We start from the raw sequence: 22,385 nt of genomic DNA, 5'->3' as shown, positions 1-22,385 counted from the left end.
GCTAAGATAGGGATGTAAAGTGACTAAATAAATAAATAATAAAATGCTAAACACAAGAATAGGAGAGCAGAACAGAGCCAGATGGCAATGCAAAAATTTTGAAATGAAAATTACTAAGATTTCCATAGAAACAGAGAAAGCATTAATACTCTGCTCTGGTCTAACTCTTACTCCCAGAACCTAAATGCAGCCAATATGACCATCTTTCTCTAAGAGCGCTTGGAGTGTCATCTGGGAAAGCCTAGCCTTTTTAGAATACAGGCTTCAGGATGCCTTTCCTCATAACAGGAAAACATGATAGTGATGTGCACACAAGTCAGGGTTTGTCCTGGAAGGCACTGGTTCAAGGCACAGATGTGCAGGCACTTAGTGCAGTGAGCTATGAAAACAACCTCTCTGAGCAGAGGATCTCAGCAACAACAGGAGATCTTGAGACATGTTAGTGTGAGGCAGACAAAGCTCTTTTAAATCAATTGGGGATATGAATATGAATGTCTGTCATGACATTCAGAGAGGGATACGCAGAGAGAACCAAATAGCACAAAAGTGAAAATTCAAAAAAATAGTGAAAAATTACAAAAGTGAATTTTAAAAGGCCAGAACTAAACTCAAAATCCATTTCTGTCTGACATTCTGTAACTTATTGACCTCTCTGAACATTAGGTTTATCGTCTGTAATTAATTCTACTTTACTGACTTGTTGACAAAGTAAGTTAAACTGGATACAGGCGCAAGGTGTTAGACATGCAGTGTTTGCCTAATTTATGACATACAGTGTATGGAAAGTAAGTAATATTGTAGCTGGCATAAAATAACAGTGTAGCAAAGAAGATGGGTATAAACAAATGGGCAAAAAGGAGAGGAGATAATAATAGTAGTTGAGGGCCAGGTATGGTAGACCACGCCTTTAATCCCAGCCCTTGGGAGGCAGAGGCAGGCAGATCTCTGTGAGTTCAAAACCAGCCTGGTCTGCAAAGGGATAGACAAGGCTACAAGGAGAAATCCTCTGTGGAAAAAAAAATGGTAGTTGACTGGGGAAGGGAGGCACTTCATCAAAGAGAAGGGCACATCCTAAGGTAGCGGCAGGCAAGCCATCTTTAAATTTCATAAGGAGATATGAGATGAGAATTTAAACAGTACGTAGAGTTAGAGAAGCTGGAGCCTAGTGAAACCTTGGCCTTATTTATGGCACTGTGGAGAATATGTGTGTCGGTAGGTATCCTAGTTTCATTTCTTCTATTGCTGTGATAAAATATCCTGACGACAAGAAACTAAGGAAGGAAAGGTTTTGTTCAGCTGAAAATCCCAGGTTGCTGTCCATCAGACAACTCACAGAGGTGCACACTATATCCACCATCAATTCCTCTCAAGTGTGCATTTTTAATTTTTCTGTAAACTTAAAGCTATTGTGAAGCAAAACATCCACTTTTAATGGGAAAATATAGGTCAATTGGTAATGGCCTGAACTAAAGAATTTCCAGTAAGAACATAGCTGGTCAAAATTTGGGAAATTGGTTCATTCTGGGTGGGTAACTTGGTCATTGCACTAAGGAGAGCTTGGAGAGAAAGAGATGGGACAATGATTAGCAGAAGCAAGACATACACTAAGGTCCTCTGCCTCCCTGGGCCATTAGAACCACAGCCTGTCACATACCACATACCCTAACTGCCTTGCAGGGATAATCGTGGAGCAGGGCAGAGAGATAGAAAAGGAAGAGGTAGGGTGTAGACAAAATGTACATTTGGAAAGCAATGGCTGCGTGCATAATGTCCTTGCAAGGCCTGGGGGGCAAAGGTGATGCCAGCAGGTAAGGATGATGCTTTCAATGAAAGAGGGAACCTTCAGGAAAAGGGCAATTGACAATGAGACTAAAGAGATTAACTTTATGTAGTACAGGTGAAGCGAAGTCAGGACCTCCACTGGAAATGCTCATGGTAGAGCAAAGCCAGGAAGAGCCTGGGAACACACACTGTGCACGAAGGATGTGAGAAAGAGCAGGGTGTGGCAGGGCAGGGGAGCAGGAGGGGCAAGAAGAGGTCAGGAGTGACAGGACCACTAGGTCTCCCACAACTGTTTGCAGTTACTTCTCCTATTTACCCAACAAGCTGTACTTGCTCAATGCCCCTCCTATGTTTCTTATTTAAAGTGTAGCAACTTGGTGGATGATCTCTGCCCCTAGATATACATTGTAATCTTTAGCTATTGAAATCTTTGGTGCCTAGATGTCACATAAATTCCTTTCTTTCCATAAGCATTTGTATTTCACAATTGGACCGCTTTCCTCTCTTTTTCCTTAGAATTTAGTTAATCATTGCTGGAGAGGATTCATGACTGGCTGGGAAACAGGGCACCCAGAAGGAGAGACAGGAGCTCTACAGTGAAAAGACTGGGTGAGAGGTACTCACGATTGTTTTGTATCTCACAGTCAATTTCCATCACCAATATCTTGTGCCTTAAGGAAAAATTAGGGTAAGAGAGGTTTCAGAAGATTCCTGTAAATTAAAATTACAATAGAAAAAGACTATACCCAAAAGAATAAATAAAGGCAGGATACTGACCCCAAATTTAACACGACTGTCCCAGTAGCAGCAGTAGTAGCCATTTATAGAGCTTAAGATGGTGTTTGTCATAATAAAATTTACATGCAGTATCCTATTTATTTCCCATGAGAGTTCAGGAAATAGGTACAAGTTCACAGTCCTATTTCAATATTCCCAACCATACAGACATCTTAGCAAACAAAAGTTTTCATTTTATTTTGCAATTCAGTTAATAGTAAAATTAGTTAAGAAATTAGGCTTTAGGACCGGGCATGATGGCACACGTCTTTAAGCCCAGCACTTAGGAGACATGGCAGGAGGATCTCTGTGAGTTTGAGGCCAACCTGGACTACAGAGGGAGTTCCAGGCTATCCAGAGCTGTTACACAGAGAAACCCTGTTTCAAAAAACGAAAAGGAAAAGAAAAAGAAAAGAAACTTAGACTTAAAAATAAAAAAAGAAATAAATTTAGGCTACTTATTTTCTTTATAGACAACAATCCAATGTAAAATGGTTTAATTTGCTCATTTAACAATGTTATGATAGAGCCAAGCATGGTTGCACAAACCTTTAATCCTAGCACTTGGGAAGCAGAGGCAGGAGGATCACTGGGAGTTTGAGGCTAGCCTAGTCTACAAAGCAAGTCTAGAACAGCCAAGGCTACACAAGGAAACCTTGTCTCAAAAAACAAAAACAAAAACAAATATAAACAATGCTATGATAGTACCAAAGCATTCCCATATAGGCATTCTTTTTTTTTTTTTCCTTAACTTTTAATGACATCACTCAGTTATATAGAGAAAGTCTTAGAATTCTACTTCAGTCTGCCTACCTGTAATGTCATTTCCTACCTGCCATGGGGACATGGCCCTGTCCAATATATAAAAGGACAGACCTACCTCACCCCTCTCTTTTATTCTCTCTCTGTATATATTATTATTCCCCTCTCTTCCTGTTTCTCTCTCTCTCTCTCTCTCTCTCTCTCTCTCTCTCTCTCTCTGTTTCTCTCTCTCTCTGTCTCTCTCTCTCTCTCTCTCTCTCTCTCTCTCTCTCTCTCTCTCTCTCTCAGTACACCTACCCCCTTCATTCTTTCCCCATGCTAATTTAATAAACCTCAGATATAGTAATAGCTGATATGTGTTGTTTTATCATTTTCTTATATTAAACATAAAAGAAAGAGTATATATAGATGTAGATATAGATATGAGAGTATATATTATATATTTTTATGAGTATTTCTGGAAGTATATTCTTATATGTTCCTAATAATATTGTATATAATATACAAATATTGTATATAAAGGTATATATAATACTCAATAATAAAGCAGGCTTAGTGCAAGTTAATAACATGCAACTTAGACTAATATTTATATACTGTAGGAATGTTCAGAGTAGGCTAGGCTCAAATAGAAGGTTCTAAGGGTTAAATATATTGAAAGCATTTTCTATTCCCTGTGGATTTATCAAGATGCAAATAAATTGTGAGTTTAGGAGGTTCTGCATTGTATTGGTTTTGCTGAGGTCTCGCTGGCCTGTTTAATAAGAAGAAACTGGTGTTTTGATTAACTGCCACAGGCAGATAACCTTGAGCTTTCTGTAATGCACCAAGAAGTAATCTTACTAAAGCACATACAGACAGAAGGTAGACAGACATACAGACAGATGATAGATGATATAGACTATATGTGTGTACGTGCGTCTGCACATGTATGTTTCTGTATGTGTGATATGGTGTGTGTGTATGTGTGAATTCTAACACTTTCCTGGTCCCAGGATTTTTGTGGAAAGCCTTTAGCTGGTCTTTGCCACTTTGTGGGTTCTTCTTTTTCCCAGCCTTTACCCCTCCTCCACTCCAAGTTTCACGCCCTAGCACTAGAAAGGAGAGAAAGAAGGATAGATGGGAAAGAGGAATTAGAAAATCATGAATCTAATTTGTTTCTTTTTTGACCCATTGCTACTATCAAACCAAACCAGCCTCCCTAAAGGACCAACAACACTCCCCCCAAGCCTCAATTGGGGGTGGGGGTACCCTCTGAAAAGTTCCCAGAATTCCAAATGTCACACAATAGCAGAAACTATCTGCAGCTGTCAAAACCATGCTTCTGCTAGAGCACGAGTCAAGTCATAGTCAGCTGTTGCAGACGGTCTTTTGCAGGCCCACAGCCCTATACCTGGGATTAAAAAGAAAGAACATATTTATAATATTTCTGTGTGTCTTAAAGAAACCAAAATTCCAGCATTCTCAAAAATGTTGCTACAAAAGTCTGTGGAAGCTGAGTTTTAAGTGTGAAGGTCAGCGGAGTCACACAGGCAGGCTTTGAGCTGTGGGTGTCCTCCACCCAGACTTGGGCTTGCAGTCATTTTACAATGTACTGGGAGGTGTAAGCCTCTCAACAGCTGGTTTCATGATTGATATGGGTGGGAAAAACAAACAAAAGAACTATCTTTATAGGAAGACAGACTGGAAAGCACCTGTTGACCATTACATCATCAGGGCTGAGACACTGCAGGGTTCTTCTCTACACAAGAAACAACTGGCTGTGTGGTTTCTGGGCAGAGTGGTCAAGAGCATGTGTTTCACTACTGTGGTGTGGACATGACCAAAGAACATTTCAAGGTAGGAGCACATCAAAAAAACCTCCTGGTATTGGCTTAAATATTGTTGTCCAGTGTGTAATATTGCCCTCTTGATTGTACTACAGCAAATGTGTAAAACATTCTGTGCTAGGAAGTGAATAGAGTGAATAGATCCTGACCACATACATATACACATACACACACACACACACACACACACACACACTCACACACATACACACACATACACACACATACACACACACACACACACACACACACACAGTGTCCTTCCACAGCACTGGGTAATGTACTTGATTATGGAAATTAAACTCTTCACATCCAGTAGTTTAGTCTAGTAGAGAAGATAAATAAATAATTAGAATTCTCAATTTAATGCTTCATCATGGGGACGTGCACAAGGATGGAGTATGAATGGAAGAAGAAGGAACTGAGACTCGTGAATGTCATCAGGAACTGCACTTGTCGCATCCCAAACCCTTTTAAACCACGTCTCCTTTCAGCAATGCCCAGGCCCCCGTTCCCTGTATAGCTCTACTCCAAATGAGAATTATTCCTTATCTCATCTCTCTGGTTTCAGGAAAATGAAGTTGATATATTCCTTCCAACAACACCTGACCTATATAAGATTGTTGCATAAATATAAAAGTACATATAGAACTTGTTGGATGAAAATTCAGTTTAGGAAAGCTGGGTGCAGTGGCTCACGCTTGTAATCCCAGCACTTGAGAGGCAGAGGCAGGATGATCACTGTGAGTTCCAGACCAGCCTGGTCTATAAAGAAAGTCCAAGACAGCCAAGGCTACACAGATAAACCATGTCTTGAAAAACAAACAAACAAAAAATTAACTTTAGGTTACTGTCTCTACATGCTAAGGAAGTAGTCAGATTACTGTGGTTCCCTTATGTGGGGCATCAGTAAAAGAACAGAACTAAAAGGACAATTATCAGCCACTCATAAATGACATGAAAATAAAAAGATACCTAGGTACTGTGTATACATAAGGTAAGTAAAAAGATCAAGTTTCAGGAAAGTATTAATGCGCTTTAGACCCCACCAATCATCATGGTCACTGGGTGATGTGTGAACACTGCATGCTCTGGAGAAGCGTTCCTCTTCAGAATCACAAAAGTGGAACAGAACACACTGAAGATGAAACACTTATGACAATGTCAGATGAGGAGTGCTGCCTAGACTAGGTCTTCTCAAGGAAAAGAGAAGTCAGGGTTGGCTGTGGCATTATTAACAAATATCTGAAGGTGTATCAAGGAGGCAAGGAGAATTCCTCTGAGGTCAGAGATTAGATAAAGGGCAGCTTCAAAAGGACAAAGAGGAAGTGAAAAGACTATATCCCTAAGCAGAATGTAAATAAGCAGACACCTTCAAGGATAAAGAACCTTTGTTCCTTGTACCTTTTATTGAAGAGAGGCAAACTTGCCTTGATCTCAGGGTGCCATTGGCCTTTGGTGTGGAAGCAGAGCTCACCCTTTCAGGCCAACAAATGCACACATATTTAGCCTTAATACTATTTGTTTTACCCTGAAGGTCACTAAGAATCCACGAGCGGCCTCCAACTCAGGACATGGCCAAGATGGAATAATAACTAACTACATTTATTATGTTCAGTTTGCAGTTTTGTTTGTTAACTTGGGGTCAGGAAAAAATGAACATCATCCATGCTGTCAGCCTGTAAGACCCAGACACTGGCTCATCTAACTTTGCAGTTAGTTACAGAGTTAGTGAACTGTGTCACTCATGGAGTTGTCAGCTCCTCATCATCTGAAATATTATATTTTTGGTTGATGACCAGTACTAAAGCCACAACACTGAAACCTCAGTCAGAGAGTCAGAAATATGATTACTAACCTGCCCGATGCCATTGGAGGAACATATGTATATATGCTAGAGAGAGCTGCAGACACTCAAAACCCATACTGAAATGGCCAGCTTACATGTGTTTAACCTTAAAATAATAATGTGTTTACATCCCCTAAAACTGGTAGTAGAATTTTCTATAACAGCTTGTTCTGAAAATACCATTTGCTTTCAAAAAGACTAAATGTTCTAAGACCTTGTACCTAGTTAACTAATGCTCTGAGATTATTTAAAACTATGTAACTCAATCCCCTGCCCCATTGTGTACTCAGCCTGTTTAAGTTTAACTTGCCTTTAAGAAAACAATGAGAGCATCCTGATTTTGGCACCCACATCCAAAGTAACCAGCCTTACAACCCAAGCTAAGTGCAGAGCTTTCGTTTTAAAGCATACTCTTCCACTTCCTTGAGTCAAAGCAATGTATATACATATGTTTTGCAATAATCATTTAATGAAAGCAAGCAACTCATTTTAAGCCTCAGAAGTAATCTGTGGATATATCTCAGTAGACCAGCCCCTCCTTGATGCCTGTCCACTGATGTGCTCATCACACTATCATCCACATGGTCCCCTATCAAGAAGCAAGGCCAACGGGAAATAAAACCTATTTTGACTCTAGTTAGATCCTTAGATAAGTTCAAACTATCCAAAGGTTAGGTTGAGGTATACTCTCCACACTTTTTAGCAAACTTCACAGTGTCAAAAGCATACTGGGGGCAGATGCAGGCGGATCACTATGAGTTTGAGGCCAACCTGGTCAACTAAGCAAGTCTAGGACAGCCAACACTACACAGAGAAGCCCTGTCTTGAAAAACCAAACCAAACCAAATCAAAACAAACAAACAAACAAACAAACAAACAAAAAACAAAAATACTGGCAACGGCAAAAATATACCTAGTATAGGATCACTGCCACCTGACGTGCACAGTATTGACAAAGGTGAGGCAATTGTGAAGGACAACATGAACGCAGAAGGGCCAGCAGGTATTATATGAGAAGAAAGTCCCAGGAGCATAAGGTCCTGTGTGGTGCTGTCACCAGGGCACATGGGATCCGTTAGCAAGTTCTTAGATTTGTAGACTAAGAAAACTTAGAACAGCCTCGAAAGGAAACACAATGAGAATTTTATAGAGAACTGGGTGAACTGTAGTTCTTAGCAGCCACCAGGAGGAGGGGGACATGGTGAAAGGAGAGGGGTGGGTCTAGAAATCAGGCTAAACACAGAAATCCTCAAGCAGCTGTCAGGTCAAGACATCAGACAGACAGAGAATACCTGGAGTGACAGGCAAGCTGACTTAGATTTTTTTTTTTTTTTTTTTGGGGGGGCAGTATTTGGGGAAAGGAGGCAAAAGAAGATAAAGAAAAAAAGAAAAAAAAAGATTACAGCCTTACTAGGATATAAGTGAAAAGACATTTGCATGGACAAGGTGGGAACAATGGAGACCTGGGTACCCAGAATTATTTTTGCTGCTGTGGTTTTTTTTTGTTGTTGTTGTTGTTTTGATGTTTCATTTGTTTGTTTTTTGAGTTTTGGGGTTTTTTGTTTTTGTTGTTGTTGTTGTTGTTGTTGTTCGTTTGTTTTGGTTTGGTTTCTTGTCACAGGGTTTATCTGTGTTATATTGGCTGTCCTAGACTCACTTTGTAGACCAGGCTGGCCTTGAACTCACAGCAATCTGCCTGCTTCTGTCTCTCAAGTACTGGGATTAAAGGCATGTGCCACGCACCCAGCTTCTTGTTTTGTTTTGGTTTTTTGCTTGTTTGTTTGTTTTTATTGAAGTGGTGAAAATTTATGCTCCTCCCTTGATGATGTATGTAGACCTTAGAGATAAAAACAGTATCGTACCATTTAGCACTAACCAAGGAGGATACATTTAGCATATCTCCCTTCACCTCCTATAAGTCAGGATTAATAACTAATGCCATCTTTTGATGTTAAGGCTCCATTTGGTTTGGTTAACATTGGCCCAGTTTAAAGCCCCTATCACTGCCCCATTTCTAACCTTTCAATTAGTTACAAGGGCTCATGGCTCTTTTTCACTTCCTGAAAGGCTGATATTGATTTATTTCCCACCAAGCCACTCAAAACTGCTCTTTGATAGAGAATAAACGTGGATGACAGTGAGATGAGCATAGCAGTGGACAGGCATCAGGGAGGGGCTGGTCTACTGAATCATAGCCAGTAACTTAGAAGACCAAATGTGAAGGGTGAAGCTACAGAGCAGAAAGTAACAGAGCAAGGAAGGCACTTGAGGTTGTCCTCTGACCTCTGCATATGTATGTATGGGCATTCATACACATACATATAAATATATATTTGTGTGTGTGAGAGAGATGAAGTTCCTTAAATCGTAACTAAGAATGAGGGCTGAAGAGATGATTAAGAGCACTGATGCTTTTCCAGAGGTCCTGAGTCCAATTCCCAGCAACCACATGGTGGTTCACAACCATCTATAATGAGATCTGGTGGCCTCTTGTGGTGTGCACGAAGACAGTGTACTCATAGAGATAAAATAAAGAAATAAATCTTTTTTTAAAAAAAAGAAAAGAAAATGTCATTAAAAAATAAAATAACTAAGAATAATATTTAGATGTGTCTGCGTCAGGTTGTGTTATAGGAAACCCTGTCTCAAAAGACAAGCATCAAAAACAAAACAAAAAAACAAACTCAGCTCTTTCAAAGATGTCATCAAATGCTAGACCATATACTTAGGTTTCCTTTATTCTTACAAGGCTAACCTTGATACAGGATGTGAAATCAACAGGTGCCTTCCCAACATCCTCATTCCAGCATGTTTCACCAACATGCACTAAAACAGTTCTCCTAAGGGTTGTCATCATTCTTTGTTCATGTACATAATTTGTCCTTGCGTCAGTGAGGAGTAGCTCATGTGTTTGCTTGTGTTCCCAATGTACACAGAGAGGGAAAGAAGGGGAAGAGAGTTCCACAAGGCTAGGTAATGCAAATATTCTAAACATGACCATGAACTGAGCACAGAAATATCAGGATTGTTCCAGTCATAGCCTGTTCCCTCTTCCAAGGGGGGAAGTGGTTACTCTATCCAGACACTGAGCATAGACGGCCTAAATACATTATCGATGGCTCTAACTCATGGAAGGAGAATGAGATTTTTACCAGCCAGCAATTGTAATTCCAAAACAAATATCTTTGTGAAATATTTATGCACACATTCTAAGTTTTTTCTCCTACCAAACAATACATCTTGGGATGTACTTTTGTCTCTGAGTAAATAGGGTCACCTCGTAGATAAAATGGTTGATTTAGTCCTGAAGCCAGGCCTATCTTCTGCACAGGTTTTCTTCACTTTCTCCCACATGGTGCACTAGAAGGCCATTCCCATCCCAATGCCATGACCAATTTCTAACCAGAACTACATCCCACATTGTACCATTCAGAATCACAAGATTACTTGGAATTCACACTGCAGTGAAGTGTTTCCCAAGGCACAGGTGAGGACTGCTGAAGTACAAGTCACAAGAGAATCATAAGGGCAAAGTCGTCACCACCATGAAATGGAGTATTCTCTCTTCATAGTTCTGCTTAGCTACTCATTATAATGTCATCCCCCCCGCCCTCAGAATTAGAACCAAAGGATGTCAAAATCACCACCCAGACTCTAGAATCAGCAAGCCTAAGTCAGATGCTATTACTGCTGCTGGAAGTGCTTAAAGGATTCCTAGGACAACATTCCAGAGGGTCTCCCACACTGCAAGACTTTCTCTTGCTTTGTTAGAACAAAAGAAATAACCATCTCAACTATGAACTCTCCTTAACAGTTGCTGTTGAAAATTTCTTGCCAGAAGTATGGACAATACAGAGCTGACGACATGAGATGAAAAGCAAGAATTTTACTGCTTCAACCAATACGTCATGGTGACAGGAAACATATCTGTGTCCCAAACATTCAGAGGAGAGTTTGCAGACAGTAGAAAACAATGGGTATTATTATTATTATTATTTCAGGATTTGAACAAATAAACTACTAAATGAACCAAAATAGAATACCATATAGAAAAGACTCAAAACACATAAATGAACAGAGCATAAACTTTGATCTTTGGGAAAAATCAGAATATTTACATTGTACTCAATGTGTATTTTCAGCAAATAGTGATTTCTTATCCAACATTTTCCAGGTACTTTGCTAGGTACTAAACAAAACAACTATATGTTGTCCATAATAATAATAAAAAAAACTATCTTGTCCAGAAGTCATATGAGGAGATTAGGTTTTAAATTATTTTTAAAAATTATTATTCACACGAGCATGTTTTCTGTGCATTCTTATTGTCCACCACATGCATGCTTGAGGCATACAGAGGCCAGAAGAAGACACCAGCTTCTCTAGGAATGAAGATACAGATGGCTGTAAAGAGCAGTATGGAGTCTGGAAATCAGATCTGGGTCGTTTGGGAGAGCAGCTAGTATTGTTAAAGTCTGTGCCATCTCTCAAGTCCATAGAATTAAATTTATTCCATTTATTTATTTATTTATTTATTTATTTATTTATTTATTTATTTATTATGTTTTTTTAAGAGAGGGTTCCTCTCTGTAGCGTTGGCTGTCCTGGACTCACTTTGTAGACCAGGCTGGCCTCGAACTCACTAAATTTATTTTAAGTGACATGGAGAATCTCATGAAATATAAAAGCAGAAATTTCAATGAAAATGAAGGGTAAAGTTAAGAAAGACTCAGGAAAAAAAGAAAGGAAGAAAGGGGACTATTTCATGAAGAAAATGTTTATTACCATGTCTCAGAGGTCGAAGGCTTTTATGTTTTTACTTCTCACCCATACAGAGTAAAGAAATGACCAACATGGCTGAGAGATTAAGAAGGACCTGGCCGAAATATAGCCACATGAGTAGAAAGAAGCCTAAATCCTCCCCAGGGATGTTGAAGAATGGGAAGCTGGAGAGAAATGTGATCACAGTTGCATTCCGTGGACAGAGCTCTGAAGAAACAAGACGGTGGGAAAACACCTGAAGGAACTGGTGGCTAGCCAAGATGGAGTGGTGCTGACATCTAAGACGCAACAGTGAACGTGACTGGAAGCATGTATAGGTTTCGGATATAGAGCTGAGAAAGGGGGCAGGGAGAGAGACAGGTGAGAAATAAGTGCTACAGATGTTGGCACTTGGTAACGGAAGCATCAGAGTTTCAGCAATGACTTTGAATAAAGAAACAGTGAGAAAAAAATGAAGAAAAATATACTTAAGGGCACCAAGTGGCTAAAATAATAGCACAGGGTGTGCTATATGTGAGATGCCTATAGGACGTGCTGAGGAAGATATCAAACTTCATATCCTCCAAATTTTTCCATTTGTAAAGATGAATACCTCACAGTGTCCTACATGCCACCTCACAACTCAGGCCTTTACTGTTTCCTTTTCATCATGCCCCCTTTTTTCTCACTTTCCTCCAGAAGGACCATCATGTTAGATAGATGTCAAACACATCAGCTGTTCTTTCTTCAAATCCTGGCTCTGGCTATTCTCTGTGTGGGCTGAACACCCATAGCTCATAGTTCAGTCCCTCACTTTCTTCGGTTTGGGTGCCTGCTAGGCATCGAGGCCTTTTCTTGCCACTTGTGTTAAGTATCCCTGCTTTCCATTTTCATCTCTCTACTCCTCTCCATAAATTTGTCATACTCTAGTCATTTTTTTTTAATAAACATCTAGTGTTACCTATTGTCTGTCCCCTCAACCAAACTGCATGGAAGCTCTATGAAGCATACGGTTCCATGCTATCCCCTGGTACCTTCCAAGAGATGACTAGTGTTGAGCTGTTCTGAAGATTTGGAGAAGGTCTGAGAATTTACCCTAATGGTTAGCTAAAACATTAGCAGTTTGGGGCTGTGGACAGAAGCCAGGCACCAAGGTCAGGCAAGATATTTAGTTATTCTGTAACAATTTCTAAAGTGTCAATATTTGTATCAAACTCCAAATTCCAAAAGATGATGTAAGGGGGAACCATATGACATCAACACAAAGCATCCTGTGCTGTGAGAAAAGGACATTAAACTGGTTTTTTTTTGGGGGGGGGAGACAGGATTTCTCTGTGTATCCATGGCTGTCCTGGACTCACTTTGTAGACCAGGCTGGCATGGAACTCACATTGATCCACCTGCCTCTGCCTTCCAAGTGTTGGGATTGAAGGTGAGTGCCACAACACCTGGCATCAAACGTTTTTTTTTTAAGTCCCAAATTGTTTTAAGAGGACAGTAGTCCTTCTTGAGTGCTGCTCCAAAATATGTTGTCTTTATTGTTCTAGAAAGAAAAACAAAAACAATAAAACAAAAGAAGAAACAACTTATCCTTTGTGACAAAGGAAGGCATTACTTCATTGGTCAAGACTGTTATACAAACACCCTGGAAAAGACAGACTGAAACAAAGTGATGAATATCTCTACTCACAGGACAGACAGAAACATGAGAGAAAACAGGATTCCCACCAGGCATGGTAGACACTCTCTCGGTACATATCACTTAATGAAGAGTCAAGCCTTTGACTTACTTATTGCCGTTATTTTAATGCACAAATGTATCAGTTCAGGCAATAGGAAAGTGAACCCGTATTCTAGAAGCATGCAGCTGCGCTGAAGGACACACAGCCCCAGGACACAGCAGACAGGGAACTGACTCCTCCTTCTCTTGTACCCCAGCTTGCCACCAGCCTATCAGGGCTGGATGAATGCACGGCAGATGAAGAGAGAAATGCACAAAAACAAAAGACAGAAAGAGAAGAATGGAGGGAAAAGAAATAATGGAAAATGGGTTGGAGCTCTGCACATTTGCTCATCCATTCACAACTACAGAGGAGACAAGACCTGTGATTTCCGCTAGTTAAGAAAAGCAGGCTCAGGAAGGGAGTAGACTTTCCCAAAACCTGGGAGGATATCAGGGATCAAGATAACTAGGTTTTCCTGCAAGAATTTCGGTCCAACCTTTTCAGAGCCCAGTTTTCTACTCAGGTAACACTTTTCCCAGCTTGGAGGCTAAACAGGGTCAATCAATAACCAAAGATACCTATGATCCAGCACAGTGGGTGGAGCCTGTACTACCACCTGCCTATATAACCACTCCTCATGTCTGAAGAGAAGCACCTGCAGAGTCCTCCTGACCTTTGTACCCAGATCCTCAACCATGAAGGTGGCAGTTGTCTTTCTTCTCGCTGCCTTGGCGCTGCTCACTTTCCCAGGTAGGAGTGCTTGCGTGTTCTTCAAAAATTGACCTGTCACTTTATACCTCCTGGAAACTTAGATAGTCTAGCTAACTGCTGCCACAGTGGTGAAATGAAGTCAATGGGAGTGAATAAGAAAAGCGTTTCTACTGAGAATTGCAAAAAGAAGTTATTTCTAACACACGTGAGGAAAGCAGCTCTGGTAAGATCTGCTCTGTCTAAAGGCTGCAACGACACTAATGTGGTAGAGAAGAAATGGTTTCACTGTGAATCCCCTTCTAACTCTAGAAATTCCTACTACACTCAGTAACTCCAAGGCTAGCTTACCAAATTTAAATGCTTGTGAGTTGCATAAAATAAATAACAATGATCACCATTTAGTTTGTACAGAATGAGTGGTATTGTGAGTGATTAAAAGCTTTACTTTCGGTGCTGGAGGAGGGATGGATTGGAGGTTTAGAGCACTAACTGCTCTTCCAGATGTCCTGAGTTCAATTCCTATTAACCACATGGTGGCTTCCAATCATCTATAATGTGATCTCATGCTCTCTTGTGGCCTGCAGGTGTACATGCAGGCAGATCATTGTATACGTAATAATAAATAACTAAATCTTTTTTAAAAAGAAAAGTTTTATGTTTTATCTGTAGAACATTTACAGAGAAAATATCATGTTTGAACAGACAGAAGAATTTCCAAAGTTACTGAGAACATGTTGGGAGATAATTCTGCTCATGATTGAAATCGGCTTAATTTTCTAACTGATTCGGCCGAGATTTTGATGAGAGCCAAATGTGTGCTACACTAAGAAGTGGAAGAGCACTGTTTACTGTTTTAGATAAATATTTATGGAAGCAAAAGGGCCTTTGTCCCACCTCACACCTAGTAATAATTACAGCTGCACGCCTGTAATGAGCCCGGCTCTTCAACTATCACACTCATTTGCATTCTGGACCCACAGGGGCCCCAGCAGCTGCATTTCCTCTGATGAGTCCCAGAGATCTGTCTCATTCGCTCAGAGCTCATTGACTGAAAATTCAGTTTGAAACATTTCCCCTGTGGGGGCGATCAGATTAGGCTCCTCCTCCTGGTAAACGTAGCCACAGTCACACTTGCCATCTGCCTTTTAAAAAGTGATTTCTGAGATTATAATATATTTACATCATCTCAGCCTTTCCTTTCTTACTGACAAACCCTCCCAGGTACCTTCTTGCTCTCTTTCAAATTCAGTTTTTTAAATTGTTGTTACAGCTTTAAGTGTTGTACTGTGCAGCATCGTATGTTTTATGGTACACATACATAGACTTGTTCTCTAAAGTAGGAGAGGCTCTATGCAGAACTGTGGAAATACACAAAAGACCAGTTGGCCCTATGGCCAGCCAGTACATGCACCTGTGGGGAAAAGCTCTGTGCGAACTGGTGGTGAGTTGGCAGAAAAGCCTCAGTTTTAACATTATTTACAAATGAAACTTAATTACATCAGAAGACCCGACGGGTATTTCCCATACTGCCACGCATACGTTAAGGGATTGATATTTATAATTCACTGACTGAAATGAATATTCTACCGGGTGCAGAGACGACGTTGATGGGCATTCCAAGAGTATCTGATTAATTGGTGCCTAAACCTTTCAAACTCTGAGCACATAATTTCCATTCTCAAGGAAGTAGGCCCAATTCAAAGAAATACAAAATTGATGTACTCAGTAACAGTCGAAGTTTTCCTTAATTCAATTCAAGAATTCAGCAGGCAGAGAGTAGAAAACGCCCCCATGGTGTGACTGAAAGTCATGAAAATTAGAGCAGTGGGATGTACATGATGGAGCAGAGGGATCGTATGACACTGTAACCTTTGGTAACTGAGGAAAGATCTGGCTTCTTTGTTTGGGATCCATGTTGACATCTGATTTATGTTTTCTAGGTAGCACTACAGCTGACATGATGGGGGGAAAGGTAAAGATAATTTGATAATTTCTTAATATATATACATATATACAGACATGTCTGATGAAGTGACCGAGATCAACGAATAAACTAGTTACCCATGATGTCATATAACTAGGAAAGGGACATAACTTGACTTTAACTCAAATTTTCTGAATCCAAGGCAGATTTCTTTCTTTCTGTTGCTGTTGTTTTCTTGTACAACACCCAATGTCATTATCCTAATTGGGAAAAAATTTAAACATTCTTAATATTTTGTTATAAAACCATACATTGAGAACTGATAGAAAATGACTATTTAATTCTCTGTTTAGGCTAATTGCAATGATGCAATTATGGGATGTCCCAGGATTTATGACCCTGTATGTGGGATTGATGGAGTTACATACCCCAGTGAATGTGTCCTGTGCCTTGAAAACAGGTAAGGATGAAGTTTAATTTTTAAGAACTAATTTTAAGTTACTTATCATTAGAATTTCACATGTTATCCTCTTAAAGCCTGGGTCAATAAATAAATCTTTATCATATGATATGATAGTATGATTTTAAAATTATTTGGACAATAAAAGTCCCAATTTTCCTTCTTTTCTTTTCTTTTCTTTTTCTTTCTTTCTTTTTTTTTTTTTTTTTTTTTTTTTTTTTTTTTTTTTGGCTTTTTGAGATAGAGTTTCTCTGTTAAGTCCTTGCTGTCCTGGAACTCACTCTGTAGACCAGGTGTTACACAACCAAAACAAAGATGGTGCTCTACCTGAGAGGTCGAAGAAAGGCTTAATGGAAAGAACATCATTTAAAGAGTCTCTGAAATTCAATCAACCACAGAGATCCCACAAGTGACAGAAAACACTGAGATCTTCTTGAATCAATTCAATGTTAAAGACTTCGTCTCAGGCTCAAGTGACTATAAATTGTCATTACTCATCTGCATGAATCTCTTCTCTATGGTGCAAACTCTCTTCAGGGATGGCTCCAAACGAGTTCAGAAAAGTCTCAGAGTTTATCCGGGACTGTAGACATTTTAGACCCCAAAGAGTAAGCATTCAGCTTCATGGCGAGTGTGCGTCCAGTGTGTAAACGGTGCCAGGCCTGATAGTGCATGCCTGCTACCCCCACACTGCAGACTTAGGCAGAGGAAACCTGATTTGCAAGTCAGTCTTTATTTGCCTGTCCACTTGAGGCCCTGGCGCAGGAGGTCAGAGGAACAGGTGAACCTTGTGGAAAGAATACATTGGAAACCACTTGCTAATTTTCTCATGACCTGTGTTGTTGACATTGAGGTCAAACATCAGTATTTCCATGCCTGGGGAGGAGCAGAGGCCACAACACCCTCAAGACTTGAGAACTCTGCCAACTGTGAGAGCTAAAGTCCAAAGGCCTCTATTTAAAGTGAGGCATTTGGAAACTATGAGGGAAATGCTGAACGCACTCTCCTTTGACCTTTAAACCTACTGATTGCAATTTGGCCATTGTATTCTGTCAAATATGCGCGTAAGTGTAAAAGACACATTCAGCTGTCAGAACATGCAGCATTTCACCCTGTGTTCTGAAATAACACTTATTGGCTAGAGATAAATTTGTCTGTCTCAAATGTAAGGGACGCTCTACAGTTTCTATAGTGCCTTTGTTTCTATTGGCAATTAAAAGTCGCATGAGGGCCTACCCCCTGACACTGCCTGAAGGGCCAGGACCAAGGGCTAGATAGCCCAGAGACCTAGGATAGAACCAAACATGACTGGGAAAAATAGTCAATGAGATGATTCCTACTGATATTCTGCTATCCTCACAGATTGGTGCCTAGTCCAGTTGTCATCAGGAGGCTTCATGCAGCAACTGTTGGAAACAGATGCAGAGACCCACAGCCAAATATTAGGTGGAGCTCAGGGAGTCCTTCAGAAGAGGAAGAAGGATTGTAGGAGCCATAGGGGTCAAGGACACCACAAGGAAACCCATAGAATCAACTACCCTAGGTTCATAGGGGCTCACAGAGGCTGAACCAGCATCCAGAGAGCATGCATAGGACTGACCTAGGCCTGCTGTGTATATGTTACAGGAGTATAGTTTGCTCTTCTTGTGGGACTCCTAACACTGAGAGGAAGGGCTGTCTTTCACTCACTTGCTGGCGTTTGGAACCCTTTCCCTCATACTGGCCTGCTTCATTCAGCTTTAATACAAGGGGAGGTACCTAGTCTTACTGCAGGGTGATAATACCATGTTGATATCACTGGGAGGCCTGCCCTTTCATGAATAGAAACTGAGGAGGCGGAATGGATGGAGAGGGGCACAGAGGTGGGGGGAAGGACTTGGAGGAGAGGAGGGAGAGGAAACTGCAGTCAGTCCCAATGTGAAAAGTAATATTTTTTAAAAGTCGCACATACAAATAACAAAAATGGGCTCAGCAGGTTGTGCTTATGTATTTGTGCTTGTGTATCACACACATATAACAACAGTAATCAAAGGAAAAGAAACGACCTGTTTGAAAGTGAGCGAGGGAATGAGCGGCGTAGGTACAGGGGACGGAGAGTGGAGAAAGGAAAAGGATAAATGATGTAATTACATTTTAATTAAAAAGTTGCAGAGAAATGACTTGTGTGGTAACTATTGATAGAGCCAGGATCTGACCCTAACTGTTGGGGTTTGAGATGCTCAGAAAATGCAGACAGGGCTTTCTAATGAGGCCCCATAACTATCAGGAGCCTGCCAGCTGTGTTAAATAAGGCCAGTATATGTTTTCTAGACTTTTCTTAGAGAAACAATTAATTCTTTTCTATGGAAAAACAACTACTGGCAGAATCTCTATCCTATGGGTTGATGTGTAACTAGTAGTCATTGTCTGTCAAATGCAGATAGGACAGTGAGAAGCTGCAGTTTTCTTAAAGATTTATTTATTTATTATTTATAAAGTGCTCTGCCTGCATGTACACTTGCAGACCATAAGAGGGCTTTAGATCTCAGTACAGATGGTTGTGAGCCACCATGTGGTTGCTGGGAATTGAACTCAGGACCTCTGGATGGGCAGTCGGTGCTCTTAACCTCTGAGCCATCTCTCTAGCTCGAGAAACTGCAGTATTAATGCTGTTAAACTTTGAAGTTTAAATAAGCAAATGTGGTTGAAGAGCAAAGTGAACCAAAGGGACCAGCATAGTTGTGTATAACATCATATAAGTGACTTTAAATTGGCACTATCATAAGTTACTGTTGATGTTAAAAATAAAGAAAGAATGGGTCCAAAATGCACATGCGAAAATAGATGTATCATATCTTCTCAAATAATAGAAAAATAGAAAAGTTGTTGCATGCAAATAAATTCAGGGAAATAATTACTAAAGAGAGAACTGTAGAAAGAGTCTTCTAACTAAGGAACAATCCCATAATTGAAGGACATTTTATTTTTGTAGAAGGAACTGGCTTGGTCAAGGAAACAGGAAGGGCAGAGAAAATTTTACCTAAAGAAGACCTTAGTATTTGTTACTGTCATGGGAATCTGACGGCCTGAAACATTCAAGCCCCCATCTTCTGAAATGAAATGGTAAAAAGATAGAAAGCCCTGCCAACAGCTCAGATGCCCACTGATCCCTAAGTTCAGAGCATCAGTAGTAAAAGGAGCAGTGGTTGATCTGAGATTAATTTCAAGGGTTCCCCAATAGGTCTGTGAATGGCACTGAGAGGCACTTTTCTACTCTGTTGTAGCCCTTGTGAATATAATAGAAGGTAACAAGTATTCAATGAATATATGAATCAATAAATGAGTTCTGGAAAGAGAAAACTGAGAATAAATTATCAGCTTCTCATTTAAAGAAAAGCAGAATTATTTCTAAATTTCATTTCTATTCTCCCATAGTCACTTACTTGTACCAATAAACTTCAAGCTGACCATTATTTATTTTTCTTACATCTCTTTTACAGGAAACGCCAGGTTCCTGTCAAAATTAAAAGATATGGGCCTTGCTGATAGTCCAGACTTTGAACTCTGTTAAGACTGCCATGATGTGTGGCTAACCTGTTTGTTGAATAAATGCATCTGAATATATGTTGTTCTTCTCTAAGCTTTCTGCTCAGAAGCGTGGATGGATATATCGAGGACAGGGAACAGGGGAAAGACCCCGACTAGACTAATCATCACCAGTTAATTCTTTATGCCTGCAATATCACACATTACAGATAATGACGACTCAGAGTTGTGCATGAACATGTGCCATGAATAGACTTGGGTGAGGATGAAGAAGGCATCCTGTGTCGTGCCCAGTAAGAAATCTGTCAAAGAGCACAGGGGCTTTTTACCCAAGGTACCATGTGTGAGTGATTTGTGAAGATTACATTGATTATCTGTGAGCCACCTAAACTCCACAGGGCTCCTTGCCCTGTGGTTGCCACTTGGCTAACAGCACAGCAAGCAAGTCTCAGGGATGTTCTTTCTATCCAGCTGACCTTCCTTAAACCACAATGAGTGCTCCCTCCTTCCTTTAACCGCAATCACCTCTTATGCCTTGAATTTCTTCAATAGGAGTCTATGCAATAGCCCCATCCTATCAGATCTTCAATGTCTATATTATGTAATAAATATAGACTAATAAAATAGAAGCAAGGCAGTGTTCTCAAGGCAGGAAGTATCTACAACTACATAAAACAAAAATAAAAGGGAAAGCTGAGTGAAACTATGAGTTTGTAACAAATTTAGTCTAGGTTGGGACGGTAGTGGAAAGCTAGCACCTGGTAGGCTGTGTCAGGATCTGTAGTACAGCAGGGAATGGGTCAGCCATTGAGTCAGAAATAACCAAGGCAAAGCTTTCCTGCACTAGGAAAAGTGTTGCCTAGTTACCAGTTTCTGGTGCTAGTCCAGTATTCCTGCCTTGAAACTGAACTCTTACCACTAGAGGGTGCTGTAGTTTAGCAACTGACTCAGCCCAACCATCCTGCCAGCTCACCAAATAGCTTGCTAACTCAAGTTATGCATACAAGATGGCTTCCAGCATCTTATCTGGGATGCTAGAGGACACTTGGAGGATACCAATCACTAAGGAAATCTAAGATGGTAACATTAATTTAGTCACTGAACTTTGTAAGTTACCCTGTCTAGTTGGACCAGTCTGCAAGTACACACACACACACACACACACACACACACACACACACACACACACACACACACACGTTTGCTTTGTTTTCATAATTATAAGCAGATATAAGCGTTAACCTCAAATATATATTTAACGGCTCTGCTCTCTGGGCCCATCAGGAGGCAGGCATGTAGATTCTCTCTCCATGTGTGGCCACTTATGTTTCAAAAGGAATGTCTAATAAACTGATAAACCTTAAGTAGAAAACTTAAACCTATGAAAAAGTGATTCAAAGCAGGAAAATTGGCTGAAAGAAAAAAACCCTCAGAAGGGGAGGGTCTTTTCAATCAATTCAAGGGTTAAGAATATCGACATTACAAAAGCAGCTCTAAATAAAATATCTCTATACCCTCCAACTCCTCCCCTCCAACTCCTGAGTGCCCCTTTCCCAAGTTTCCCCATCCTAACTTCATGTATTTTTTTCTAATAGCCCACTGAGACCAATTAGTGCTGTTCATATACTCATGAGTGTGACACCATCCATTGATGCTGCCAACCTACCAAAGACCACACCCTAAAGGAAGCTGGCCTTCCCTCCCCTAGGAACCATCAGCTGTTAAGGGCTGCTTATTTACATGTGGGCACTCCTGTGGCCCTCCCATGTTCATCCTGGAGTGCTGGCTGGCTTGATCTTCTGTAGGCAAGGACAGGGAGTTTCCTCAGTGCAGTGACAGTGAGTATGTCGATCACAATCCCAGAATATGCCCCAAGCCCAGGAGCAGAGGGCCAACACAAATAGAACTCCTTGTTTTGTTTTTGGTTTTTTTTTTTTTGTTTTTTAGTTTTTTCTAGACAAGGTCTCTGTGTATGGCCTTGACTCTCCTGGACTCTCTTTGTACATTAAGCTGGCCTTGAACTCATAGCAATCTACCTGCCTCTGCCTCCTGAGTGCTGGGATTAAATGCATGCACCACCAAACCCTGATGAAGTCTTTGTTTTATAATGACCTTTCCTTTGATTTTATTTTAGTTCTTTTGTTTATTATTATTATTATTATTATTATTATTATTATTATTATTATTATTATTATTATTATTCACTTTACATCCTGATTGCAGCTCCTCTCCTCTCCTCCAAATGCTCCTGCCACTTCTTGCAATCCATCCCTCCCCCATT

General features: G+C 40.3%; 1 protein-coding gene across 2 annotated transcripts in view; it reads left to right on the top strand.

Moving 5' to 3' along the window:
* Spink1 (serine peptidase inhibitor Kazal type 1) overlaps positions 1–20,182 on the top strand; it is a 78,874-nt gene extending 58,692 nt beyond the window's left edge. The window contains exons 2-5 of one of the 2 annotated variants that reach the window (XM_051163942.1): positions 14,186–14,234; positions 16,136–16,167; positions 16,473–16,579; positions 20,059–20,182. In XM_051163942.1, the coding sequence (XP_051019899.1) occupies positions 14,186–14,234; positions 16,136–16,167; positions 16,473–16,579; positions 20,059–20,104 (234 nt within the window). In that variant the 3' untranslated portion in view covers positions 20,105–20,182. The remainder of the gene's footprint in view (positions 1–14,185; positions 14,235–16,135; positions 16,168–16,472; positions 16,580–20,058) is intronic. The other variant, XM_051163943.1, reaches the window with a different exon arrangement.
* The last annotated feature ends 2,203 nt before the right edge of the window (positions 20,183–22,385 follow it).

The sequence above is a fragment of the Acomys russatus genome, chromosome 20 (genome assembly GCF_903995435.1).
Source record: "Acomys russatus chromosome 20, mAcoRus1.1, whole genome shotgun sequence".
Classification (NCBI taxonomy): domain Eukaryota; kingdom Metazoa; phylum Chordata; class Mammalia; order Rodentia; family Muridae; genus Acomys; species Acomys russatus.
Note: the sequence above shows the minus strand (reverse complement) of the source record. Positions and strands in the feature narration are given on the sequence as shown.